Here is a 24,508-nt window from a genome sequence, read left to right on the forward strand (position 1 = left end):
AATTCAACTATTATGTTGCCAATTTAATTATGCATCTATTGCCAGCATGTAGCATGTTAAACTGTTGCTTTTTTCCATATTCATGATAAAAAAAACATCTGAACAACAGAATGTGAATCCAGCCAAAGATAATACATTTTATTTGTATGTAAAAAAATACATTCATTAAAACTTGTTTACAAAAACTAAAAAGTACTTTCTCAGTGTCTATGTAATTTATCAATGCGCTGTTTTGTAGAGTCTCAAGATATGGTCCTCCAACACTTTTTGAACTGCAAAACACATGGACAGAAGAAAAGAATATATTCTCTTTAATTAGGCAAGTAATAATGTTAAAAGTATTGTTCGTAAAAAGTGTGTACTAATACCTTTTTGGTACCCGAGGGCAACAGCCAAAGCCATTGCACTGTAACCTGAATCAGACTCTATTGTGATGTCAGCTCCTTTGGCTACAAAAGAACGATAATCAATCAATACAGCAATCACAATCCAACTGTATGTAAAAATCCATAAATAAATGTACCCAAGAGTACTTTCACACATTTAACATGATTTCCTCGAACTGCATACAGGATCGGCGTCCCTCCATTCTACATAAATCACAAAGCAATGATCATTTATCAGTACCACAAATATAAACCACTAATATGACATGCTGATAAGTGATTGATTTTTGCAGCTCATAACAAATGTACCAAGTCATAAGTGTCGACATCAACCCCACGTCTGAGAAGAGCCTCGACGATATCCACGTAGCCTCCGGAACTGGCCAGCGTCAACGCATTTTCTTGGGCTTTTCCAACTATTTTAGGGTCTGCTCCCTTATTATATGAATCACAAAAGCCTGAATGAGTGATTGTCCTGATGTTAGTTCTTCATTTTGGCTCTCTAACCTTTTCTAAAAGCAAGTCCACCACTGTTTTCTCTCCAAATGCTGCCGCCCACATAAGAGGAGTGTAGCCTTGGTCATCTTGTTTGCTTACCAGACCTCCGTCTGCAAATTGACAATCCATTAGAATCCATATCCAACATTTCATTTAACAAAGGGTGCTTTCATAATCCACATGCCAATGAAATACAACTTGGGAATTTATTATTTGGAAGAATAGCCTTTTATTAATGAGTTTCACCTTTACTTAGTTGCACTGCCACTTGTAATACCTCACCCTGGGCGGCAAGCTGGTGGATGGACAATGCTTTTAACGGGAAAGATAAATCCGTCAATGCAGGTAAAATATACATGACAAAAAAATGTTATTATGTGGCAATAATCCTCACAATCTAACTTTGCAGGGCGCACGTTAACTTCATTGCCGCGCTGCCTGTTGGTGAGCGTGTTTGAATAATTGGACAGACCGTCTTCGTCCACATCAGCATTCTCTACAAAGACATTCAAAAAAAGTGCCAAGTTGCTGTTTCTGGTATTCCTGTGTAGATTTTTTTTCATCACGTGATTATGGGTTATTGAACACGCCCTGTGATTGCCTGGCGACCAATCCCGGGTGTACTTTACATTCCGCTCCAGAGTCTGCGCCAGCAAAACCACTATATTAACTTTCTAAGAGTTCTATTCAGATGTGTCAATGAATTATTATAGTATTAGAGTATATAAGTGGGTGGCCCGGTGGGGCGAGTGGTTAGTGTGTCGGCCATTTGAGTGGAGTTTGCATGCTGGGATGGTTCCAGCACCCCCCGCGACCCTAATGGGGAGGAAGCTGTTCAGAAAATGAGATGAAATGAGTAGATAAGTATTAGATATGTAGTTCTCACCTCTGCACGCTAAAGATTCTGCACGTGATGGGTGATTGTTTCTGTTGTGATCCATCAGCATCTCTGTAAGAAAAAAAAAAAAGAAATACGCAAAGGGGGAAAAAGTGATAAAAGTGGAATTTTAGTCACGACGTCGCCGACCGACTCACCCTCATTTATCAGCTTTTGCTTTTGATCAAGTGGGAAAAGACGATGTTTTTTATGATGTTTTTCAAAGTCACCAAAGAGTGGAAAAAAAGCACTCAAAAATATTCTCAAAAGAAACGTTATTATTAAAATTCCTAAAAACAAACCGCGGAAGCCGTGTTTTCGAGCTTTAATGTTCAGTGAAGGCGGACATTCTGTTGGCTTCTATTTATTTCCTGCCCGAAACATTTTGGCGTTGCACAAAAACAAATCATAACACGGAAGCACCGCGTATGAAAGTCGCATTAAAGCAGCATTTCTGTCTTTGTGCAAACATCTCTTTTTATTTTTCATAATGGAAGACCAAGAGATGCAACTCAAAGTCCGACGGGGTAAGTGTCAAACATTTAATGCACATTTCCGTTATTTTTATGCAAAGGTTCAGCTATCTAGCTTCTATTCATCAACAACGCGATCGCTTTGATTGTATTTATTTATTTCATTCATACTTTATTAAATTGCATTTTTTTAATCCCACAGTGAGCGACAAATTCACAGAAAGCATGTACGTTTTGGCAAACGAGCCATCCGTGGCTCTATACAGACTCCAGGAGCATGTCAGGAGGTCATTACCTGAACTGGTGCAGCATAAGGTATTCAATTAATGATCATCTTTTCATTTTTTCTAAAATGTATTTCCATAATTTCACATAGACAGACATGCAGAGCTGGGAGGAGCAGAGCCAAGGAGCCATCTATTCAGTCGAATACGCATGCAGGTTATTCATTTGTCTAAAAATGGCTTCTTTCCACATATTTTGGCAGTTTAATGCATCTTTTATTGTTGTTGCAGTGCGGTGAGAAGCATGGCAAACAGTAGCGTTTATTTCAAGAATATCGACGGCCTCCTGCGGCAAGCCATCAGCATGAAGGAGCAGATGTGCAGCTCACAAGGACGCAGGTAAGGAAGTAGATTTGATATATCGGTCCATGTTTTTGAACTGCCTGTGATCCAATCATTTGCTTGTATTTTTGTTGTATCACTGTTTCTCCTACATCCACCTTGGTTAAGTTTGCATGATGGCAAACCTTCTCCAAGTCCCCATGTCGCTGCTTCACGTGGCTCATCCTCATGAAATGATGTCCAAGGTCAGTAGATCCTTCTAACGTAATACAACTTTTTTTTGTTTGTTTTCATTATACACAAAACCTATGGCTTCCTCAAAAGGATCCAGACACACTCCTGTACACTTTACCTCAGAAGTAAGAAGGGTAAAAATAATTGCAAAAATGTTGGAAGAAACCTTTTTTATTTTATTTTTTAAGACATGCTTCAGTTAAATCATCTTTCTCAGCCTGTTGTCACACAAGCGTCGAGTCTTTAGCCGGATTCCCCGACTTGCGCGCCAGGACGCTTCTCATCTCGTTGTTGACACCATTCCATGGTTTGCTTTTAAGAAAAACAGAGTCCGACGATAAGCTCCTATGCGAGCGAGGTGCGCTGTCGCCGTCCACGACGCCCGAGTGGCCTTGCATTTCCTCCACCGCGGGGCCGTACTCCTCCTGCAGATGATGCTGCCGTTGGTGTCTGGGGCTACTTGACGGCGTGAGCGACATGTGATGCTGAAAGTACGAAGGCCTGCGAGGCACTCGTAGTTTGTCCACGCCGATTTTAAGCTCGCAGGGCCAAGACACGGGACTGTCGTTGCTGAATCTACGTTCGCTGCGAAAGAGATTTTCCAGGTGGTCGTCTCGGCCACGTTTAGCCGCTTGGGAGAACCTGACCAGAGAGTGGATGACCACCATCAGGAGAATTAAGATGCCACAGGCTAGAACGCAAGCGCTGGCAATTCCTGTCTCTGCCTCAAAAACCAGGAGCATGAAAATGGACATAGCTGCCAGGAAAGAGATAAGAAAAAGAAGGCAAATGAGTTAAACATAATAGGAATTTATAACAAGAAAAAAAAAATATCAAGCATATATCAGCAGTTTGTCTTTAGGGAGGTATTCGTGTGAAAGTGGATGCTTTCCAAAAGGACAAAATTGAAGTGTCTTACACTTTGTTTTTTTGTGTGTGCGTGCAGAAAAAAGACTGTGCATCCAAACATGCCAAGGGACACTGAAGAGACAAACAACTCCAGAATGTGACAACTCTTCTCAACATTTCCCCTTTTAATTGGTTCTCTGATTGGAAGGGTGGTAAAGGTCCTAACATATCAATGCCAAATTAGACTTTTAAAAAAAGCAATGTTTCCCTAAGCTAGCTGGATACTCTTTGTCTCCTTCTATATTTGGCATTTTGGAAATTAGGTGTCCTGGACATACACTCAATGTTAAATGTTGATATTCTGCTATTATCACAGTATATACCAATGTACTATTTATCTATAAATACCCTAACCCTGGGCTAAAATCTATAATATATTTATTAAATAATTTCCCGAGCTGCTTACAATAAGGTGATTGAGCCCATCCCAGCTAATTATGGGCTAGAGACACAGGAATTGGTTGCCAGCCAATTGCAGGGCGCAAGGTGACTAACAACTAAGCACACACACTTGGACCGAAGGACAATTTTGAGTGCATGCTTCTGAGATGTGAGAGGGAAGCAGAGTACCCAGATACAACCCACGCAGGCATGGGAAGAACATGCAAACTCCACACTAGAAGACCATAAAGCACCAGGGATATAACGCTCAATCTCAGAACTGAAGCAGACATGCCAACCATTATCCAACGTGCCCCCCAAAAATTCTAATTCTATAATTTGTTTTGCTTGTGTATGTCTAATCTGTGGCTGATGGCAGTTCCTATTTTTGTGCTCATGTTTGTGTTTTATTTTTCTCACAGGTTTCAATAAACTACTGAAAATTGCATTGAAACTGTGACTGTCCTAAATAAAATACATTTTAGTAAGTCTAACCCTTTGTTTATACCTGCGAAATAGACAGAAACCCCCAAGCAGAACAGTCCGATGGCTACATGTCGCACAGCTCGACTGTCCAACAGGAACCAGTCTGCTCTGTGGAGACAAATGTGATACAAATTTACAATTCATGACTATTCAGATTGTCTCAGAAGTTCCAGGGGCAAGTCAAGGTAATGGATTGGTAAGCCGACGTGGGAAAGGCTGAGCCAGTGTTGTTCAACGACTAAGGAATGAATAAAAAGGTTATTGTTCCCACTGGCTTATTGGAATTGAGAGGCAAGGTAATAGGGAGCTTGGCAGTGGGGAACAAAGTAGTAGTAGTATCATTATCTGTCCCCATGTTAATAACAATTTTCCTAACTTAAAAGTACATGAAAAGAATAGTAAATTTTGAGGATAAATAGAATTTTTCTTTTCTCCTAAGCACAATTATGATAATTTCAATGTACTGATGTTGTGCAACAGCACCCTCTTGTGGACAAGTTAGAGCAAGCGTGCCCATGGGTCAAGCATCCCCGTTCTCCCCGAATGATTACTCCTGGAAATCATGTGGTTCATTTTTTTAATAGCTCTTAGATCCAAATTATGGGATGCTAATTTTAACGAGTTAATCAGTTACCTTTCAGCCTCCTGCTCTCCTCGGCACCCCTCGACGGAAAAGTAGCCGTGGAGAAGACAAACAACCACCGAACTCAGGTTCAGGGTCACCGACAAGGCCGAGAGTATCGTGGACACCGGTGACAGAAACGGTCGGACTCGTTGAGGTACAACCGAGGGGGTCTCCTCCTCCTCCTCCTTCTTGGCTGTTTGTTGTTCTTGCAGCTGGAAGATCAGAAGGACCGATAACAGGCACATCATGGCGGATAGGATCCCCAAAAGTGACAGGATGACGACGGACCGCTGACTGTAAGAGTGTGACATTTTTTTTTTTTTGGTCCCCTATTGGATTTGAAATGTTTTTTTTTTAAAAAACAGTCCTAATGTCATGCATGGCGAGTGTAAAAATGGTAAGCTCCTGTTAGCAAATACCCCGTCTGCCCATGTGATGTGGGTCCAATCCCCAGATTACAAATTTCCCAGCCACAATGGATTTTTCTGCTTTTGGAGAACAAAACACATTTCAAATTATATTATATTATATTATAAATATATATTTTTTTTTAATACAACATGCCCAAAGTTAATCCAAATTGTCATTTTATGAATTTCACCCAAGAAAAAACATTTATACTTCTAACTTGCCTCCCTGTGTGTGTCTTAGATGGATGTAAAATGAAGAAAAGGAAGTCTGTTTTGGATTGGCTTCCTTGCATGGTGACAAGAAGAGGAAAATGAGGGCGGGATGAGGCGGCCAGCTGCATGTTGGCAGGGCTCCCCTTCTACATCAGGTTGTCATCACTATTTACACACATGCACACACACAAAGGTTCTCCTCTATATCTGACAGTTCCTGTCCTCCACGTGCAACCACTTCTAACGCGATTGAGCAGACAGGTGAGTACATTTCATTTCTTTGTCCCCACTATCTTGTTGTGTCACTGTGGCAAACGTAAGGTCTTTATTAATAAAACCAGATGGCCGGCAACTCTCGGCTATTCTTAAATTGAAATCAGAAGTTTGACAGGTTCAATTGTGCAAGGGAATCTTTTTTAAAAGTCAGATAATAGTGTTTTTTTTTGTTTGGTGTATTCTTTTTTGTTTTTTGTTTTTTTACAGCGATGCTAATATTTTTTAATTGATCAGGCTTCTAAATAGCATGTTAAAAAAATACATGGAAATACACAAGATTAAGAAGAAGTACTAACGGTTTATTTGGGAATCAAAGAGAACCAAGGTTTATTAAAACGGAATGCATTTGGATCATGTGTATATAAATTTCAGTCAATTATATTTAAAAGGAATATTGCATTAATATTTCCACCTTCATGAAGAATTCTTGTATTGTACGGGTGCTAAATAACGCATACGGCTCATTTATAGCAATTTTCCACTTTTCTTATACGTGGAATATAAATTCAGGTTGTTGTAATGATGTCCAATTACTCCCAAATGACCTCTACTGTGGTCAAAAGTTGATATGCATATGATTATCTAAGCACTTTATACGGTAATATGGTGGCTATTTCCTGCCCAAATGCCCGAGATGCCTTTGTACAAAGCAATCGTGGGAAATGTTGCTGCCTTATCCGCCAAGACATCATCAGTAATGGGGGCATGCTGCTAAATATAGAAATAGATTTGTAATATTGAGGGGGAAAACCCGTGCAAACTCCACCAGACTAGACGGACAGATCAGGGGTTCAGAAGAGTGGTAATTGTTGGAGTGCAAACCTTGGCCAAAATACCACAAGCAGAGTTTGCATCAGTGAGAAATTAAATTTATGTTAACTTCACTGTCAGACTCTTCCATTTTAAATGAACTAAATCATTATATATAATGGTCCAGTTCATTGTAGATTTTTTTCCATATCGCCCAGCACTGGTAGACGTGACCGGACGATTGGTCGCTGGTCTTTTGGTCGCCGGTCATATGTACTTAGATATTAAACAGTACTTAGGTATTAAACAGTACTTAGATATTAAACAGTACTTAGGTATTAAACAGTACTTAGATATTCAACAGTACTTAGATATTAAACAGTACTTAGATATTAAACAGTACTTAGATATTAAACTGTACTTAGATATTAAACAGTACTTAGATATTAAACTGTACTTAGATATTAAACAGTATTTAGATATTAAACAGTACTTAGATGTTAAACAGTACTTAGATATTAAACAGTACTTAGATATTAAGCAGTACATAGATATTAAACTCTCTCTTAGATATTCAGCGCATTCTCTAAGATATTAAACACTCTCTCTGAGATATTAAACGCTCTCTCTTAGATATTAAATGCTCTCTCTTAGATAATAAAAACTCTCTCATGAATATAATTTTGAGAGCTGGCTTCAACAGTAAACTCTGTCACCATTTGACCAGCGACCAAAAGACTGGCGACCAAAAGACCGGCGACCAAACGTCCGAGCACCACTGTTAGAAGGTCCAGATCGGTAAAATACATCTTTCATGGATTTTTATCAATAACATCTCTTAATTGATTATTGTTGGTGAAGGGAAAACAATATGAATTCCGCAAAAGCATCTCAAGTCCCAGAGTATTTTTGCCCCCATGAGGCAACAATGTCTATAGTTAGTGTTGCCCCTAAAGTCCACACAGTCTGACACCCACGCCGTCTGGCCCTACTTGTGCCGGGTCGGTCCGGCGGGTGGGTAGCAGTGCCGACCGCATGGTCCGTCCCCAGGAGACCCGGTTAAAAATATATAGCGGATGACATTTTTTTTTAAAGGTTGTCTGGCCAATGGCAACAAGCTGGCAGTTAAGGGAAAACAGTCGGGGATGTAAATTGTGAACCTGTATGAGCCGCCCACTCGTCTCTCATGTGTGGCCTTGAGAAGTCCTGATGAGAACTGAATAGGGGTAGCGTGCGGGGTCACATGGGGTGTGTTCGATGACGTCCATTAGTCCAAATCACAGCCATTTTTGGAGGTGTTGTTGGGTAGAAAATCTCTGCAATTCAAGTCCATTTTGCCCATTGTATGTATATGTCTTTTTGTATATATAGCCTATATATACATACATATATACATATATATAATATATAAGTATGTGTCATACCACAGGAAAGATGGGTAGAAAGAAAATACAAATATCTCGCATTCGGGACCAGAGGAACCGACAGGTGAGCCAACCGCAAATGATTTTGGCGATTTTTCTTTTTGTATGTTTTTTTTTCAACATTTGTGTTGCAGGTTACGTTCACCAAACGCAAATTTGGCTTAATGAAGAAGGCATACGAGCTGAGTGTGCTCTGCGACTGCGAGATCGCACTCATCATCTTTAACAGCACCAATCGCCTATTCCAGTACGCCAGCACCGACATGGACAAAGTGCTGCTCAAATACACAGAGTACAGCGAGCCCCACGAGAGTCGCACTAACATGGACATACTCGAGGTGTGGAATTTGTTACAAATATCATGGCTTTTATTTTTCTTCTGTCCCACGTTGCCATTTTTCATTCGGTTTCAGACTCTCAGGAGGAAAGGGCTCGATCTGGACAACTCGGAGCTTGATGCCGAACAGAGCGTGCAAGTGACTGGTCACAGATATCAATATGGTGACGGTGTGGAAGTGTCCTCAGGCCGCCAACGCCTTTATGTTAGTACATTGGCACACAATTTAAAATATTGTTAGAACATGATGATTTTTTTGTCTTACTTTGGCTTGAACTGCGACTTATACTCTGGTGCGACTGACAGCAGTTAAAAGTGCTTTAGGTGTCACTTTTTTCTTACAGAGTTGGTGTAGTTCGGGGTTGATAATGAGGATGATAATTTGGATGGATTTTGTAGTAATTTAGAGATTGGGAGAAGTGTTATATTATTTAATTTCAATGATAGTTTTCTTCATAACTGTTTAAGTCAGACCTGGGAATTATGGCCATATGGCCCTTTGGTTGGTTAAATATCTTCTGTTACTCATTTGATACTAACCCTAACCTGAATTTCTCCTAAACAAAAGTTAACCATGGGTGATATAACCATGAAAATCGAGGCTAAAGTGAGGAATACGCCCAATGTGGGGCTCGAACCCACGACCCTGAGATTAAGAGTCTCATGCTCTACCGACTGAGCTAACCGGGCCTTTCACTACTGTATTTTTGGTAGTTAAATAAAAATACATAAGAAAATTCTGTGAATTTCTCCTCAAAAAAGTGAATCATGGGTAATATGACCATGAAAATGTAGGTTGATGATGATTCCATGACTTTCCAGGCTCCTTCTCTGCGTACTCCAGAACCCCAATTCCTGACGTCTGAGAGTATCTTCCCTGTCTCATCCGGACCCGCTTTGGCCACTCACCGACCCCCGGCTCCACCAGCGGCTCATGCCTCTTTCATGCCTCAGCACTCAGGTATTAAATGTAACAGCCACAAGCTTCCAATTAAACCCAATTCCGCATTATTTTCTACTTGACATTATGTATCCATAAGTATCCGCAAACTAGTGCTTTCCAAAGTCTTGAAATAGAGCTTGTGCAGCTGTTTATCACTTCACAGGAAGTGTGTAGTGCAAGTATGCCTATGAGAATATTCTATGAAACTTGATTTTTGTTTTTAACCGCTGTGGCCATGTTTGGTTTCTGTCCACGGTTGTCACACCTGTCTTTTTGATGATGTGTGCCACTGTGGCGATACAGAACAGAGTTACAACTATCGCTACTTTTTCCTTTGACCTAATTTGTATAAATGACAACAGTTTTATTCCAGATGACTTTTTGGCCTTTGTTTAATGGTTCGTCTATGGAATTATTATTTACACACTTAGAGAAGGTGAAGAAATTCAATCTATTTGGATCCGACAGCCGTTTCTGGCCACCATAAAAAGATTCAACTCTCTACTTTGCACGGTTTGGACAAACATAGCGAGAGAATCTTAACATACACACACTCACACACCCATAAATCAAGCTTTATAAGGATTATAGATATAAATTATAATTACGATTTCACATAATAACACCATGCAAATAATTTAAGATAAACTAAAACTCATATGGTAGCTCAAGGTATGAAAAAGAGTATATTACACATCTTCCAATGTTTTGCCCCTTTCTTGCAATGGTTTAACATGTATCAATTCCTGAAATTTTAGGCTTCACTAAATGTTGGGTTTGTTTCCACCTGGTGAGGAAAAAGGGCAAAAGAAAGAAGAAGTGTGAAGGTATCCCAGATGCTCACTTCATTTTTTTCACTTCCCTCTGCAGGTATCGGCTACTCCGTCTTCTCCCACATGAGTCGAGGGCTCGAACCTAAGACCCCTCCTCCGCCATCTTCTCTGACCCTGCCGGGGGACGTGACTGAACAGCGCTCACGTGCAGCCCCCAACCTCGCCGTAAACCGAGGAGTCTTGTACCAGACGGGCTTGCATGGTGCCGTGGGAAAAGGTGGTCTTCTAGGCCATACACTGGCGGGTCATGGTTTCGCCTCCCCTGGAGCCTGTGGTAGCTTACACATTATCGCTTTGGGATTGTGTTATTTAGTCATGACATTCATATTTTGTCTGTTTTTCTTTTTTAGACTATAGCCAACCGAGTTTCTATCATTCTGTAAGTTTGCAGCGAGGGTCGGGAAATGCTTGGCAAAATCAACTCCATGGCCATCATATAAGTCAAGGGTAAGGATATATGTTCTATAAGTTTGATTTGGTGTTTTCCTGATTGCATTCTTCTGCAATGGCATTTGTTTTGTATTTTCGCTGGTTTTTGATGCTCAACTTGGGCTCATTTCAAGTGTGCAGATGTTAAATCTGATTTAAATCTTGAATCAGTCACTGCCATTGAAAGCAATGGACATACAATCGAAGCCAGGTTACTCAATAAGATGCACAGTAAGATTAGTCATTTTTCCAATAGGATTTGAATACTACATGACCTCCCTGAGCGCACCAAGTATTAGTGTGAGCGACATCATAATTGCTCGTTATGGGCTCACCAGTATCACACCTGCCATAAGCAGGTGCATGTCAATGTTCCCTCTAATCTTTCATGTAAAACATGCTTTAAAACACTAAAAACATAAGAGTGGATAGAGCTACTGCCACTGGCTGCCGCGTAAACGGGGCCATCATGGGGAAAGGGGTAAAGAAAACCTTTTTAAATTGGATTTTATTTACTGCGCGCCATGTGATTGCTGCTGCACAGAGAAGACGAGAGTAGTGCGCAGCTTAGAGTTAAAATTGACTGTGAGTATTGTTTGTATACCTGTGTTGTTGCAACATTTGCATTTAAATACCCATTTCTTAAATTGCTGTACTACCACTTGGCCTTGAGTTGAATCGCCTCGACACTTTTGCATGGACATGACAATCATCTGCCTACCGTCTTTCCCCCCCCAGGATGTCAACGGGGACATGCTCTTTCCCCTCACCTTCTTTCTCTTCTACTTTGACAAGTTCTCCTCACCTCAATTTGCATATCAAGTCTGAGCGCATATCCCCTCAGCAGCACACTGTCTCCCCCGCGTCCTCACCTCCACATGGCTTCGGGCAGGACAGGTCACCTGTGAGTGGGTCCAGTTCAGCTCGCCATAGCCCCTCTGAAGCTAGCCTGAAGACATTCTCACGGGACCGAGAGGATGGAGCGATGGGGGGCCAATCATACAAAGGATGGCCAAGATAGCAATGCACTCTGTGGGCACTTACTTGATCGATACAAAGCTACTATATAATGACATCCAATACAAGAACTTTAGTCAAAGCTGCAATGGTAGACACCAAATTTTGAGGGCTAACCACATCAAAACTGGTTTTATGTCATGTAATGTCTTTGGTATAGCACTTCAATTGGATGTCATTGGCTTTTCCACATGTATTTAATGGATTTTCTGATCTCACCAGAGCTGGACTTTGTTGAATGATGGACACTTTGTTTTCACACTCTCCTTCACCATTTTTTGTATTTTTTTTTTTACCACAAAGAAATACTTTCTTGTTTGGCACTTGAGTGACTGAAATGGTTAGCAGAAATGTCATTAATTAAAAACCTTTACTCAACTATAAAAAAAAATCTTGAATTATAGCAATATTAATAAACGAAACAACTAAATGCGTTCTCTATAAAAAAGGATATTCCAATCTTATGTTAGCATAGTAAGAATATGGTGTTTCTTTTGTAGTAATTCAATGTAAATTGGTTATATTTATGTTAATATCACATACTTAGGCAAACATGGACTGTTGAGCAACATAGAATGCAAAACAAATGGTTAAAACATTTTATTAGCAAGAGATGGACTTTACAAAACAAAATATGAACACATACATCTGTGATAGTCTTTCACTTCAAGCAGTTTGATGCAAAAAAGACAGTCAGATATGGTCTAAAATTTCTTCCCTTTATGCAATTTATTATGACGCCAAATATTTTCCTTTCGTAGACGCTTCCAGTACTCCATATTTTCTTCCTCTAATTCGTGTAGCTTGTAGGGTCCATCCAGGTTCAAATTATAAAGCCTGTTAAAAAATATATATATATTTAGTTAATTTTTATGAAAGAAAACACCAATTCTATATATTTACTAGGTCCCCTGGGAACACATTTTATGATGGAACAGGACACTACAGATTAATAATCTTCACTCTAGTCTTGAATTACTATACAGGATCTCACCAATCTGGGTATTCTTCATCGGGTTTGAGTTTGGGATCTTCTCCTTGTTTATATATGTTTGCCCCCACAGCATAAGAAGTCAGCCTGACTGGATCGTTACACACCTCTGGTCCTTTTAATTCCTCTTTAACCATCCCCTTTCCTTTACCTTTGACAGCTGGAGGATAAGAATAACATTATTATTGAAAATACGTCGCCATTCAAAGAAAGGATATACATTTATTTAAAAAGCAATGTTTACTCACCCACTTTTTTCGCATATCCGCACGTTTGTAATTTGTTCAACGCGTTACTTCTGCGAAGGATGACGAGTGAGGTATTGTTTGCAAGGTGTCTGATTTGTAATCCGATTCTGAATAAAGTATAACAGGACATTTTTTCACAGAAAATGTAAATTACTGCAAGAGATGTTAGTGCACCATGCCACAATTTGACATTCAGACATACACTTCCGGCCAGTTTGTACTATTCGTAACCCCTCCTGCAAATCTACACTGCCCTCTCTTGACGCAAATAGGAACTGAATATTGTTTTCCTTATTGGTGATATAAATTACATTGTAGACATCCAAATGTAAATGTTTAAATATTTTTAAACGTTAAAATATATATAATTTGTGCTTAAGTAGATTTTTAGGGCATTGTTGACCTCGCTACTTTCTAAAATAGATGTCCAGGTGGCGCTACAGAGCTCCAACACTGCTTTTTCATCTCCATTTAAAGCCATAAAGAAGTTCTATCAGTTGTGTTTATTCCAGAAAATCATGTCGGACTACGAACACGTTCAGAAAAGTGCCCTCAAATTTAAGGGCACGGGAAGCATTTCTGCTGGTAAAAAGTAAGTAAAACGCACAAATCAGCTCCAAAAGAAATATTTTCACGTGTTCTCTCTCTTGATGGGTAACATTCACAATCGCTTCAGCGTTAGCATTTGTGCTAACAATAACATTGCATACATTTCAATGTTTTGCTTGTTGTTTACTTATTTCACGCACTAATAACCAAAAATGCCACCGTTTTGTTTGCTATGTCCCTGACGAAAATGAAAACTAATGACTTAACTCGAGGCTAAACTATAATTTGGATTTTCGTGGATCCGTTAATGGCGATAGATGTCCAATCTATTTTTACTTGGAAGGATGGCAGTGATAGATCACTGAATACACTCTTAATTAAACTTTGTTTGACGTCTATAACAGTCAATGGCAGCAAATAAATCACAGGTAGCCTGATTGTATTTAAAAACGTGTACAATAAGTGTTTATATTTCATTTTATTTTTTAATTTAGGAAAAAGAAGAAGGACAAGGAAAGCAAGCATCGCATGGAGCAACTGGCGACCAGTCAGAATGACGATGAAGTGAAAGCCAAACGGGCGTACATTGACAAAAGGACGCCGGCGCAAATCGCCTTTGACAAGATGCAAGAGAAAAGGGTATGCATCTTTCCGGGTTTGGAAATGGAGTCAACAGTTAATATCTTTTGTATTCATGAAAAAAAATGTAACAAGTACTTATTGGTTTTGCATTATCTTCCAGCAAATGGAGAGAATTTTGAACAAAGCTTCCAAGACTCACAAGCATCGAGTGGAGGTGTGTAAACTGAATTTATTGGATTCCATTTATTTTTCAAGAAAATATCTGTGAGGGGGAACAAATGTTGAATAACTGATTGCTGCTTTTCTTTTTGCAGGACTTCAATCGGCACTTGGACAACCTGACAGAACATTATGATATTCCTAAAGTCAGCTGGACCAAATAAATGGCGAGATATGTTTCATTTTCATCTGTTGGGGGTTATGTTATGCCCCTTTTAATTATTTACTAGTAAAGTTGTTTATTATGGTCATTTTGTGTATTCATGTACATGTCACATTTGTCATATAAGGTGAGCAATGTGATAGTCTTACTTTGAGGATATATATACTAATATACATGCAAATTTATCATTTTGGGCTTCTGAAACTAAAGAAAACTAGTAGTTTCAAAGTTTTTATTTCGAATGAATTATGACACTGGTATTGTTTTCTTGAGAAAAGTAAATATATTAAGGTGCATATTTACAGGTGTATACACAGCTCTGATATCGCAGTAAAAGTGTGGGCTAAAGTTAAAATGCTTAAGTGTTTTCATGTGAGTGGAATTTTCTGTCTGTCAATGTAAATCAAAAATATAATCTGTAAAAATAACTTTCAATTGGAATACAATTACTTTTATGGAAAAGGGACACATTGAGGAAAGAAATATGGTATGTGCAAAATGTTTCTGGCAAATTTGATGTTGTAAATAGTGTATTTTGTTGAAGAAAAACTACCAAACATCCTTCAATCTTGCGATTTAATTAAACAATTGTATTAAAGCCAAACCGTTGGGAAACAATTAGGACGGCACATGATGTCAAATCCAGAGCAACATTCCATCTGATCACTGTCCCGACAGTCAATCCATTTTCACAACCCCATGATCGATTGAGACGTCTCTTCCTAACTTTGACCCATTTTACTTTGGTCCCAGCATTTCAGCGGGCTTGACCCACTGGTCGAACTGCTCCTCTGTGAGGTACCCCAACTCCACTGCCACCGCCTTGAGTGTAGAACCCTTCTTATGCGCCGTCTTGGCGATGGCGGCCGCCTTGTCGTAACCAATATGCGGGTTGAGCGCCGTCACCAACATTAGCGACTCATTCATCAGCTTGTCGATGCGCTCCCTATTGGCCCGGATGCCCGCCACGCAGTTGACGGCGAAGGACACACTAGCGTCGCCCAGCAGGCGCGCCGAGCTCAGCACGTTCTTGGCAATCATGGGCTTGAAGACGTTGAGCTCAAAATGGCCGTTGCTGCCACCCACGCTAACCGCCACGTGGTTACCCATCACCTGGGCGGCCACCATGGTCAAAGCCTCACATTGCGTGGGGTTGACCTTCCCGGGCATGATGCTGGAACCCGGCTCGTTCTCGGGCAGGATGAGCTCGCCCAAGCCGGAGCGTGGACCCGAGCCCAGAAAACGCACGTCGTTGGCAATCTTCATGGTGCTCACCGCCACTGTGTTGAGGGCACCGCTCAGTTGCACCAGGGCGTCATGCGCTGCTAATGCCTCGAACTTGTTGGCCGCTGTCACAAATGGCAGCCCGGTCAGGGTGGACACGGCTGCTGCCACTTTTTCGGCGAAGCCCACGCGCGTGTTGAGGCCCGTGCCGACAGCCGTGCCACCGGCGGCGAGCTCGTACACCCGCGGCAAGGCCGCCTGGACTCGCTCGACACTGTACTTGACCTGCTGCACGTAGCCACTGAACTCCTGGCCGAGGGAGAGCGGCACAGCGTCCTGTGTGTGCGTTCGGCCGATTTTGATGATGTCCTTGAACTCCTCTGCCTGGTTTAAAAAACAAAAACAAATATGTAAGTGCAATAGTAGTGGCTCAAAGGCTATAGACCAGTGACCAAGACATTTAACAAAGTAACTAGGAATGTCCCAATATTGACTTCACTTCTAATCCAATTTCTCCCATATTTTAAGACCGGTAAAATAATACAAAATATTATTTCACCAGTTAATGAGGAATCCCTTAATTTGTATTAAAGTTAAGAAATACTTAAATTACAATATTACACGATGACATATTACTGTCATTAGTTTCTAAACACATATTTGCATCGAAAAATGTTTGAGAGAAACTTAGTGCCTTGATATGAATGTTTGATTGGCAGGTGCTTCAATATACGAGTGTTTTGTCGAGGTTTCCAGCTCGCATCTCAAAAGAGGACAGCTTGCCTTGGTTTCCAGTGCGTCGTGCAAAGTCTGCAGACCCGGCAGAAGAACCCGGTGGACCTCCATGGCGGCGGCGATATGCATGGCCGTGGGGAAAGTGTCGTTGGAACTTTGGCTTTTATTGACATGGTCGTTGGGGTGGACCGGATCTTTGGAGCCCAGTTGTCCACCGAGAAGCTCGATGGCTCGGTTGCTGATCACCTCATTGACGTTCATGTTGGTTTGAGTTCCCGAGCCGGTCTGCCACACCACCAGAGGGAAATGCTCGTCCAGCTTCCCAGCCGCCACCTCGTCGGCCGCTTGACAGATAGCGTTGGCGATCTTTGGCTCCAGGCCGTACTCCTGGTTCACTTCAGCCGCCGCTTTCTTCAGGATTCCGAAGGCGTGGATGAGCGGCAGCGGCATTCGCTCCGATGGCCCACCGATCTTGAAGTTCATGGTGGATCTGACGGTCTGGGCGCCGTAGTACTTGTCCGCCGGGACCTTGAGCTCACCGAACGTGTCCCGCTCGATCCGGAAATCAGAGCTGGCCATTCTGCGAGGGTTTGAGAATTTGCAGTCGGCTTGGACACTCGGCAAAGTGCGTAAGTTGCACTTTAGTTGCTGGGCGCGTAGAAAGGGGCGAAGCATGGTTGCACAGTCAGTAGAGGTGAAGAAGAGGAGGTCACGATTGCTGTCAAACGCATCGAGGCTTGTCATTGGGCGAAAGGAAATGGGAGAATGCAACAGCCAATAAAGAGTCAGTAGTGGTGTCTTTTCCGGCGTCTGCAGCCAATCGCAGGTTGAGCTGGGCAGTAGAGGAAAAAGTATAATGACTAGATCCGCTTTAACGCGGAAAAGAAACATCATGTAAAGAAAAACGTCACTGGTAAAAACAATTTAATTTAGCGGATCCACCAACAAGAATAAAGGCAATTGTACATATTTAGGAGGGAAATTTGGTTTAAAGTGGAAACACCATGTATTTGGTTATTATGTTGACTACTCATTTATTACTCACTTATGACTACTCACTTATTTTTTATTTTTATTACTTATTTGTCGAGTAATTAATTGTCTCTGTTGTTGTTATTTGTGAACTTGGTGGTAAATCTTTAGATCTCATGTCATATCTTTTATGCATCTAAACTTTCTAATTTGTTCTTCAGAAATATATATATTTTAATCATTAAAAATCCGTTTATTCCCTAATGCATTCGTCCATTCATTCTCCTTACCAACTATTCTGTTGTGCAAAAGGAAGACAATACACTGCATGGATTAGAATTATTAGTTTAAAAAGGGAACATGCTCCCAAATGTACATTTTCTTGTATCTTTACTTTCTTAACAGGAAGTCTTTTATTCCCAAGGCGTGATAAGTGTCCTGAGCGGAAGTCGTTGCAGTTACCTCTGCTTGTATGTTCTCGCGGTAACGATTAGCTTCGTACACTATTAGCTTCCATAAGCTAACGCCGTCGTTTTCAGCTTTTCGTGTTGACCTGGCCACCGCGAACCGGGAGAGACGCACCGAAGGCGCAGCGGCTTTTACCCACACTTTTGTTGCCAGGCCGCCGAGGGGAGCGGGACCATGCCGCACAACTTCCAGCCCGGAGACCTGGTCTTTGCTAAAATGAAAGGCTACCCCCATTGGCCGGCCAGGGTAAGCTAATAGCGGCGGCGGCAGGAGGAGGAGGAGAAGGAGGCGGGGGAGAAGTGAAAGCTAAGGCATCCTTGCAAACCAACACTACGACACGTACAATATTGCCATTATTGAGCTTTGCTCTCCAAATTTGCTTCCTTATGGGCATGCACGACGGTGAAAAGAGTGTTTTGCACGCGACAATATTGGCTTCGTCTTCATGCATCATGACCGAAGCTATCACGGTTACTTCTCCATCCTGAAGTGACGTTCGAACATATCTTACACTAACAACCTAAGTTTTACTCCAACATCACGTCACCTTAACATTCCTGATGGATAACTAACAGAGGATATTGTCAGTACTATGTAGTCCAGATTGGGAAGTTTAATAACAAATGTTGTTTGCTGTGTTCTTTAGATTGAAGATGTGGCAGAAGGTGCAGTGAAACCTCCACCTAATAAAATTCCAATCTTCTTCTTTGGGACTCACGAAACGTAAGTATATTTCTGTTTTTGAATTTCATTCCTAGACTTTTGGCATATTAGTGTGTCTTTATAAACAGGAACATGACAAAAAAGTGTTTCCCACTCCAAAAAAAAGATAGTCATAGAACAAAGTTTATGCATAACACATGTTATAACAGTGTACAGACTATTGAATTTTAGTGGACTTTAAGGTATTGAATAGCAATAATCACTTTCAGGGAAAAGTTTACAAGCATGGTACTCCTGCCCAACTGACAGCAATTGAAATATTAAAGCAACTTATTGTTGATTATACTATCAAATAAGGAAACAAAAGCAGAACCACAAGTGAAACTTCCATGTATTCCTTACAATATTGTCTGTGTAAACGTCAAAGTCTGATCAGAATTTGCCTGTGGATGAGTTGATAATAAAACTAAATATAAGTTTATCAGAATCTAATTGGAAAATTACAACCAAAAATATGACTAGCATAAATGCTTTCACACAAAAAAATAATAACAACCATGCTTTGACAAGTTCCTTTCTTCCAATTTGAATTGTTGTGCAGTGCATTTTTGGCTGCCAAGGACCTTTTTGCCTATGAAAAGTACAGTGACCGCTACGGAAAGCCCAACAAAAGGAAAGGCTTCAATGAAGGCTTATGGGAAATCCAGAACAATCCACATGCCTCCTACAATGCTCCGCCAGTGGTAAGTAGCCCCATCTTACCTACACAAACCCCCAGACACTAAATTAAGCAAACTGCAGAAAATAGGTGTAATTGCCCACCATAATACAAATAGTGTACCACAAACATCAATTTCCAAGCCCTTTATAATATCAAATTTAGCATATCATGCTAATAGCTAACTGTAGTTACATCTTGGGCTCTCATTGATATTCATTGATTCGCGACAGTGAAATAATGTTCTCAAAAGAATTCAGACTTTTTTTTAACTTTCAAAGTGGTGAAATGAATAATAAATGCTCACATTTTAATGTATTTTTTACTTTTAAATTCTGAGTATGGCTCTCAAGGAATAATGTTTGAAAATATGAATTGTTTATGGATCTCTTTGTCAAAAAGGTTCCCGACCCCTGGTTTAGAATGTTATTTTTTTTTGTCCACAGCCCGCCAGCTCGTCCGAAAGCGAGGCCGAAAACGCCAGTGGAGGAAGTGATGAAGATGAAGACGCTCCCGTGCCTATGAAAGCAGAGTCAGCAAGCGAAGTTGACTCGGATTCGGCCAGTGAAGACAGAGGAAAAGGAGGCGGGGCAAAGAGAAAGACACCAGCTTCTAAGGTACTCCTGCAGAGCCGTACTTGAACGCGGTAGCTTCGTGCGTCTTAACTTTTTTGGGGTCTGCGTTGTGTCTCAGCGTCCGCCGCCATCGAAAAAGACTCGCCACTCGTCCAGCGACAGAGATGAGGAAAGCGGATCCCCGTCAGAGTCTGAAGCCACTCCTTCGGATTCAGATTCTGGCAAAGACAGCGATCAAGTATTTGAACTTTTGCATGCACACATCTAAAAAAGAAACATTGTCATGTTTCATATTTGTTACAGGATTTTACTCCCGAGAAGAAAGGGGCTGGTCGAGGTGGAAAGAAAATTGCAACAACAGGCAGAGGGAAAAAAAAGGTTTTGCATATTTTTTTTAAACAACATTTGGTTTTCTAATTTTACTGAATCGAGGCAAATTGTCTTTTTTTTTGTTCGCTACAGAAAGACTCCTCTAACTCGGGTTCAAACTCAGAATCCGGCTCCGGGAAAAAAGCAGCAGACAGCGACTCCGAAGAGGAAAAGCCACGTCCAGCCGTGTCCGGTTCTGAATCGCAATCTGGATCAAAGTCTGACTCTGAATCAGACCCGCCTCCCCGGAAGGCTCCCCCGGCACGCAAAAAAGCTCCGAGCAAGTTGAAAATATTGCTTCTTGTCCATTTTGGAAAGAAATTGATTTGCTAAGCGCTCATTTCAAATATTTTGCTCCACAGACAAACCCGCGGCAAAACCTCGCGGAAGGAAAACCGTAGCTCCGCCTCCAAAACGAGCACCGTCGTCGTCATCGGACAGTGACAGGTGAGGTATTTTGGTCGCCAGACGTTTGGTCGCCGGACGTTTGGTCGCCGGACGTTTGGTCGCCGGACGTTTGGTCGCCGGACGTTTGGTCGCCGGACGTTTGGACGCCGGACATTTGGTCGCCGGACGAATTTTTGTCAGTCATTATATTGAACACTCCATTATTTGACGCAAACTAAGCAAGAACAATCACCGTGTCTCGACAGTGACAGCGAACCCGACCGCATCAGCGAGTGGAAGAAACGAGACGAAGAACGAAGGAGAGAGCTGGAGGAGCGGCGGAAAAAGGAGGAGGCGGAGGAACTCAGGCGGCTTCGGGAGCGAGAAAAGGAGGAAGATGAAAAGCGGAAAAGGGAGAAGGAGTTGAAAAAGAATAGTGAGAGCAGTAGTTCCGATGAAGGCGTCGACGAGCACCCGCTGAAGAGGTCCAAGAAGCCCCCTCCTCCCCCGATCCCAGCGCCATCTGACTCTGACTCACCCACTGAGGTAAATAGAGCCTTTCTTTCAGAAACCTCATTTTCACAAGTTAAAATTAAACAAAAAAAAGTTTAAAAGAGCGAAAAAGTACATTTTTAGTCACGTTTTATCAAGAGCTAGTCATTTTTCTTCATATTTTGACATGTTCAAATCTGTGAAGGTGAAAAAAGTCAAGAAGTCGGACAACCAAAACAAAAATCGACTAAATAAGGCAAAGGAGAGAAAGGAAAAGGAGCTCAAAGAGAGGAAAACCAAACGGTCTGAAGAAAGATCCAGATCCAGGTGAGCTCACATGTGACATCACATGCATGCTGCTAATAATACACCATGAATCTTGTTTTTTTTTTTATTTAGGTCTAAACGTGAAAAACTGAAACACAAACCCGAGAGGCATCCACAAAAAAGAGTAGAAAAGAAAAAGGGTAAGCATGTTTCATTTCCAAAGTAGTTCTGGATGTTTTAGGGATCTGTAGTTGATGTGAAAATATATACAAATGCCTATTGTTTATTCTACGTCAGAACCGTCGCCAGAGGAAAAACTGCAAAAACTTCACACAGACATCAAGTTTGCCCTCAAAGTGGACAACCCTGTAAGTGGCTTCCTTGTAATGCCTTTCGATTCAGTGGTCTTGTGTTATAAATAAGAAAAAAATCAATCTTGCACCCATTGAAACTTTTAATGTCACGTATTATTCAGGACATTGAGCGCTGTCTACAAGCCTTGGCAGAACTGGAAGCGATACCTGTCACCAGCCAGATCCTTCACAAGAATGCTGACGTCATTGCTACACTTAAAAAGGTACACTATCACCTATTTTACCTCTATTTACATGACTGAAAATAACTTTCCAGAACAAGAAATATGTCTCACGACTACAAACAATTTATAAAAAAAAATACACCCACAAAAACTCAATATATCCCATTGGTTTCATTATTTCCATACGTTTATTCATGTAGAAGAAAATACTAAAATTCCATTGTTAAGTGACTACTGTCATCTAGTGTTAAACCTGAGAAGTGCAACAAAATGTAAGCTAACTCAAGCTTTTTGTGCAGGTCATTTTGAATGACATTTTTTTTAGCTGCAGGCTAATAGAAACTAGGGACCAAACTCCAGGCCATAGTTTTCCTAGTTGTTTTAGAATACTTATTTGTATCCAGGGTTCATCATAAATGTTTGTATTTGTATGCCATTTTGCAGATTCGGCGGTATAAAGCCAGCTCAGCTGTCATGGAGAAAGCCAGTGACGTGTACAATAAGTTAAAACTTCGATTTGTGGGCAAAGCAGATACGCCAACTAAACCCAAAACTGACAAGGATGGGGAAGACAATGAGAAAGAGACACAAGACACAGGTTGAACAAACACAAATTGCAATCACGTTCACATCATTAAAGGAGTGTATCTAATGATAAAACTTTAATGTACACGCCCTATCTAGACTCAAATGCTGTAAATGGACAGACACAAGAGAAAAAAGACGAAGACGGAGATGAAAAAATAGCCGAAGCTGACAGAAACGATCAGGTTGATTCAAGTCCAATCAGGTGAAATTTGGCATTGAGACATTTCAGTGAATTATTATCAAAAAACAAACTTCATACTAATAACTACATTTTCCTTTTTGAACAGGCGAAGCCCAGACAGCCCAGAACAGACTGGCGATTACACTCAAACAAACAACATCTCTGCAGAGATGGAGGCATCCCCTATTGAAAGTTAAAAAAAAAAAAAAAAACACATCCTTCCCTGTAAACTACTGCAGTGGACCAAGTCCTGAAAATGGAGGACAAAAAAGGAGCTAATGACACTGCAGCACAATCACCACCACATGCTATATATCAGTGTCAATGCTCTGGACATTTACAACTATTCATACTATCGCTATTTTTTGTTTTTGGGTTTTTTTTTTTTTGGGTCACTTTTTCAACCCGGAAAGGAAATATTGTGATTGATAGAGCTCGACCTGAATACATGCCACATCCTTAAGTTTCAGAAATGTCTTCTCTCACATGACTCAGCCCTTTTTTTCCTGCAATACCGTACACAAATAGGATTATTACATGCACTTGTGAACTCAATTTGTGCAGATGAAGGTATGAATTTTGAATCTTTGAACTTTTCACTTCAATGCCTGGGTTCATTTTGGCGTCTTTTTTTTAATTAATATATATAGATGCTACAGAACATCACAAAGCACCCGTTTGTATTAGACATTTGACTTTGGTGAACTCGTCTTAAGTTTTGTGTCATTTTTTTAATGTGTCAGGCAATGAAATGAGGTAACAGGTTCACTGACTTTTTATAGCCTTGTTTTCACATATTTGCTTAAAAAATTCTGTGGCATTACACACATGCGCATTGTCTTTGCTGTCATGTCTGTTTATGATAACCTGCGTGTTGATATAATTGCCATCCAAAAAATGTGGCCATCTTATGTAGCTGCAGACTATAAAATGAAATTCCTCAATAAACAGTACAAATGGCAGGTGGTCTATGCAAATATTTATTCCATTTTTTAGTTAAGACATGCATGTTTTTTTTTATCTCACATATGTAGTATATTTTAAATGGTGTAATTAGTTATTAAATTACAAAAAATAACTAAATATATCGTATGTAAATACATATACTGTGTGTAGTAAATTGCCTTTTTCTAAACATTCAAAATTATGGGAAATATGAAAAATTAAAAAACAATAACAACAAAAATGTAAGTACACGTTTAAAATGTTATGTCTTCTAAAATAAAATCCAATAAAGCAATGTTCACATTTTATTTGGATTTACTGGTAAAAGGCCAATTGTAAACTTAATTACAATTAATAAGGCTGCTTTAACTATTTATAAAGGATTATACATGTATTTGTTCATTCCAGTATTATTTATAACTTATGAAAATCAAAATCAAATGTTTAATTATGTTTGTCAACGTTTCATATTATGAAATATTTTATTATATCAAATATTTTTCATTTAAGGTTCAAATTAAAATATGGTTAATCAATTGATTTTATCTGATTAAAATTATATTAATG

General features: G+C 40.4%; 8 protein-coding genes and 1 non-coding gene across 10 annotated transcripts; 4 read left to right on the plus strand and 5 right to left on the minus strand.

The window, feature by feature from the left end:
- Positions 1–113: 113 nt before the first annotated feature.
- rfxank (regulatory factor X-associated ankyrin-containing protein) lies at positions 114–2,267 on the minus strand. Of its 2 annotated transcripts, none has more exons than XM_077717202.1 (9): positions 1,920–2,267; positions 1,771–1,833; positions 1,279–1,380; positions 1,131–1,196; positions 894–994; positions 696–821; positions 542–590; positions 369–449; positions 114–272 (listed from the first exon to the last, which is right to left on the minus strand). In XM_077717202.1, exons 2-9 carry the CDS (start codon positions 1,829–1,831, stop codon positions 220–222), a joined length of 639 nt encoding a protein of 212 aa, XP_077573328.1. In that variant the 5' UTR covers positions 1,832–1,833; positions 1,920–2,267; the 3' UTR covers positions 114–219. The 2 variants fall into 2 exon arrangements, with proteins under 2 accessions (XP_077573328.1, XP_077573327.1); XM_077717201.1 differs by having other exon boundaries at positions 524–590; positions 1,920–2,261.
- borcs8 (BLOC-1 related complex subunit 8) lies at positions 2,040–2,861 on the plus strand. The gene is made up of 4 exons (XM_077717203.1): positions 2,040–2,288; positions 2,437–2,549; positions 2,611–2,675; positions 2,750–2,861. Exons 1-4 carry the CDS (start codon positions 2,252–2,254, stop codon positions 2,859–2,861), a joined length of 327 nt encoding a protein of 108 aa, XP_077573329.1. The 5' UTR covers positions 2,040–2,251.
- Positions 2,862–3,222: 361 nt separating this feature from the next.
- tmem221 (transmembrane protein 221) lies at positions 3,223–5,843 on the minus strand. Its single transcript, XM_077717323.1, has 3 exons — positions 5,445–5,843; positions 4,833–4,918; positions 3,223–3,791 (listed from the first exon to the last, which is right to left on the minus strand). The coding sequence occupies exons 1-3, from the start codon at positions 5,744–5,746 to the stop codon at positions 3,259–3,261; spliced, it is 921 nt and encodes a 306-aa protein (XP_077573449.1). The 5' UTR covers positions 5,747–5,843; the 3' UTR covers positions 3,223–3,258.
- Positions 5,844–8,518: 2,675 nt separating this feature from the next.
- mef2b (myocyte enhancer factor 2b) lies at positions 8,519–12,465 on the plus strand. The gene is made up of 7 exons (XM_077717172.1): positions 8,519–8,572; positions 8,643–8,846; positions 8,922–9,050; positions 9,668–9,806; positions 10,659–10,895; positions 10,972–11,068; positions 11,789–12,465. Exons 1-7 carry the CDS (start codon positions 8,519–8,521, stop codon positions 12,069–12,071), a joined length of 1,143 nt encoding a protein of 380 aa, XP_077573298.1. The 3' UTR covers positions 12,072–12,465.
- Positions 9,463–9,535, minus strand: trnak-cuu (transfer RNA lysine (anticodon CUU)). Its single transcript has one exon. It is a non-coding gene; the product is annotated as a tRNA-Lys (tRNA).
- A 187-nt stretch (positions 12,466–12,652) lies between the features above and the next one.
- On the minus strand, positions 12,653–13,537 carry mrpl54 (mitochondrial ribosomal protein L54). The gene is made up of 3 exons (XM_077717171.1): positions 13,307–13,537; positions 13,062–13,218; positions 12,653–12,904 (listed from the first exon to the last, which is right to left on the minus strand). The coding sequence occupies exons 1-3, from the start codon at positions 13,434–13,436 to the stop codon at positions 12,772–12,774; spliced, it is 420 nt and encodes a 139-aa protein (XP_077573297.1). The 5' UTR covers positions 13,437–13,537; the 3' UTR covers positions 12,653–12,771.
- Positions 13,538–13,740: 203 nt separating this feature from the next.
- Positions 13,741–14,907, plus strand: fam32a (family with sequence similarity 32 member A). The gene is made up of 4 exons (XM_077717391.1): positions 13,741–13,898; positions 14,350–14,494; positions 14,598–14,651; positions 14,752–14,907. Exons 1-4 carry the CDS (start codon positions 13,825–13,827, stop codon positions 14,818–14,820), a joined length of 342 nt encoding a protein of 113 aa, XP_077573517.1. The 5' UTR covers positions 13,741–13,824; the 3' UTR covers positions 14,821–14,907.
- Positions 14,908–15,378: 471 nt separating this feature from the next.
- On the minus strand, positions 15,379–17,537 carry fh (fumarate hydratase). Its single transcript, XM_077717390.1, has 2 exons — positions 16,827–17,537; positions 15,379–16,427 (listed from the first exon to the last, which is right to left on the minus strand). The coding sequence occupies exons 1-2, from the start codon at positions 17,520–17,522 to the stop codon at positions 15,558–15,560; spliced, it is 1,566 nt and encodes a 521-aa protein (XP_077573516.1). The 5' UTR covers positions 17,523–17,537; the 3' UTR covers positions 15,379–15,557.
- A 660-nt stretch (positions 17,538–18,197) lies between these two features.
- hdgfl2 (HDGF like 2) lies at positions 18,198–23,958 on the plus strand. Its single transcript, XM_077716627.1, has 16 exons — positions 18,198–18,464; positions 18,865–18,941; positions 19,483–19,624; positions 20,046–20,216; positions 20,293–20,412; positions 20,478–20,552; positions 20,637–20,823; positions 20,906–20,990; positions 21,197–21,476; positions 21,628–21,749; positions 21,822–21,889; positions 21,987–22,057; positions 22,165–22,266; positions 22,672–22,825; positions 22,912–23,017; positions 23,103–23,958. The coding sequence occupies exons 1-16, from the start codon at positions 18,393–18,395 to the stop codon at positions 23,191–23,193; spliced, it is 1,923 nt and encodes a 640-aa protein (XP_077572753.1). The 5' UTR covers positions 18,198–18,392; the 3' UTR covers positions 23,194–23,958.
- The last annotated feature ends 550 nt before the right edge of the window (positions 23,959–24,508 follow it).

This window comes from Stigmatopora nigra, chromosome 5, assembly GCF_051989575.1.
Source record: "Stigmatopora nigra isolate UIUO_SnigA chromosome 5, RoL_Snig_1.1, whole genome shotgun sequence".
In the NCBI taxonomy this organism is placed as follows: Eukaryota; Metazoa; Chordata; class Actinopteri; order Syngnathiformes; family Syngnathidae; genus Stigmatopora; species Stigmatopora nigra.

What these genes read in the sequence shown, in the direction of transcription:
- rfxank (XM_077717201.1), bottom strand. Translation starts at nt 1,831, where the DNA reads ATGCTGATGGATCACAACAGAAACAATCACCCATCACGTGCAGAATCT. An exon ending in GGCAGTGCAACTAAGTAAAG is followed by an intron (nt 995 to 1,130) that starts GTGAAACTCATT and finishes GTCAATTTGCAG; the next exon opens with ACGGAGGTCTGGTAAGCAAA. An exon ending in ATGTGTGAAAGTACTCTTGG is followed by an intron (nt 450 to 523) that starts GTACATTTATTT and finishes GTTCTTTTGTAG; the next exon opens with CCAAAGGAGCTGACATCACA.
- borcs8 (XM_077717203.1), top strand. Translation starts at nt 2,252, where the DNA reads ATGGAAGACCAAGAGATGCAACTCAAAGTCCGACGGG. An exon ending in GCAACTCAAAGTCCGACGGG is followed by an intron (nt 2,289 to 2,436) that starts GTAAGTGTCAAA and finishes TTAATCCCACAG; the next exon opens with TGAGCGACAAATTCACAGAA. An exon ending in CTGAACTGGTGCAGCATAAG is followed by an intron (nt 2,550 to 2,610) that starts GTATTCAATTAA and finishes AATTTCACATAG; the next exon opens with ACAGACATGCAGAGCTGGGA.
- tmem221 (XM_077717323.1), bottom strand. Translation starts at nt 5,746, where the DNA reads ATGTCACACTCTTACAGTCAGCGGTCCGTCGTCATCCTGTCACTTTTG. An exon ending in GGAGAGCAGGAGGCTGAAAG is followed by an intron (nt 4,919 to 5,444) that starts GTAACTGATTAA and finishes TTGTCTCCACAG; the next exon opens with AGCAGACTGGTTCCTGTTGG. An exon ending in GGTTTCTGTCTATTTCGCAG is followed by an intron (nt 3,792 to 4,832) that starts GTATAAACAAAG and finishes CTTTCCTGGCAG; the next exon opens with CTATGTCCATTTTCATGCTC.
- mef2b (XM_077717172.1), top strand. Translation starts at nt 8,519, where the DNA reads ATGGGTAGAAAGAAAATACAAATATCTCGCATTCGGGACCAGAGGAAC. An exon ending in CTAACATGGACATACTCGAG is followed by an intron (nt 8,847 to 8,921) that starts GTGTGGAATTTG and finishes ATTCGGTTTCAG; the next exon opens with ACTCTCAGGAGGAAAGGGCT. An exon ending in CAGGCCGCCAACGCCTTTAT is followed by an intron (nt 9,051 to 9,667) that starts GTTAGTACATTG and finishes ATGACTTTCCAG; the next exon opens with GCTCCTTCTCTGCGTACTCC.
- mrpl54 (XM_077717171.1), bottom strand. Translation starts at nt 13,436, where the DNA reads ATGTCCTGTTATACTTTATTCAGAATCGGATTACAAATCAGACACCTT. An exon ending in CGGATATGCGAAAAAAGTGG is followed by an intron (nt 13,219 to 13,306) that starts GTGAGTAAACAT and finishes CTTATCCTCCAG; the next exon opens with CTGTCAAAGGTAAAGGAAAG. An exon ending in GATGAAGAATACCCAGATTG is followed by an intron (nt 12,905 to 13,061) that starts GTGAGATCCTGT and finishes ATTTTTTAACAG; the next exon opens with GCTTTATAATTTGAACCTGG.
- fam32a (XM_077717391.1), top strand. Translation starts at nt 13,825, where the DNA reads ATGTCGGACTACGAACACGTTCAGAAAAGTGCCCTCAAATTTAAGGGC. An exon ending in AGCATTTCTGCTGGTAAAAA is followed by an intron (nt 13,899 to 14,349) that starts GTAAGTAAAACG and finishes TTTTTAATTTAG; the next exon opens with GAAAAAGAAGAAGGACAAGG. An exon ending in CTCACAAGCATCGAGTGGAG is followed by an intron (nt 14,652 to 14,751) that starts GTGTGTAAACTG and finishes TTCTTTTTGCAG; the next exon opens with GACTTCAATCGGCACTTGGA.
- fh (XM_077717390.1), bottom strand. Translation starts at nt 17,522, where the DNA reads ATGACAAGCCTCGATGCGTTTGACAGCAATCGTGACCTCCTCTTCTTC. An exon ending in ACGACGCACTGGAAACCAAG is followed by an intron (nt 16,428 to 16,826) that starts GCAAGCTGTCCT and finishes TTTTTAAACCAG; the next exon opens with GCAGAGGAGTTCAAGGACAT.
- hdgfl2 (XM_077716627.1), top strand. Translation starts at nt 18,393, where the DNA reads ATGCCGCACAACTTCCAGCCCGGAGACCTGGTCTTTGCTAAAATGAAA. An exon ending in CCTACAATGCTCCGCCAGTG is followed by an intron (nt 19,625 to 20,045) that starts GTAAGTAGCCCC and finishes TTTTGTCCACAG; the next exon opens with CCCGCCAGCTCGTCCGAAAG. An exon ending in CCCTCAAAGTGGACAACCCT is followed by an intron (nt 22,058 to 22,164) that starts GTAAGTGGCTTC and finishes CGTATTATTCAG; the next exon opens with GACATTGAGCGCTGTCTACA.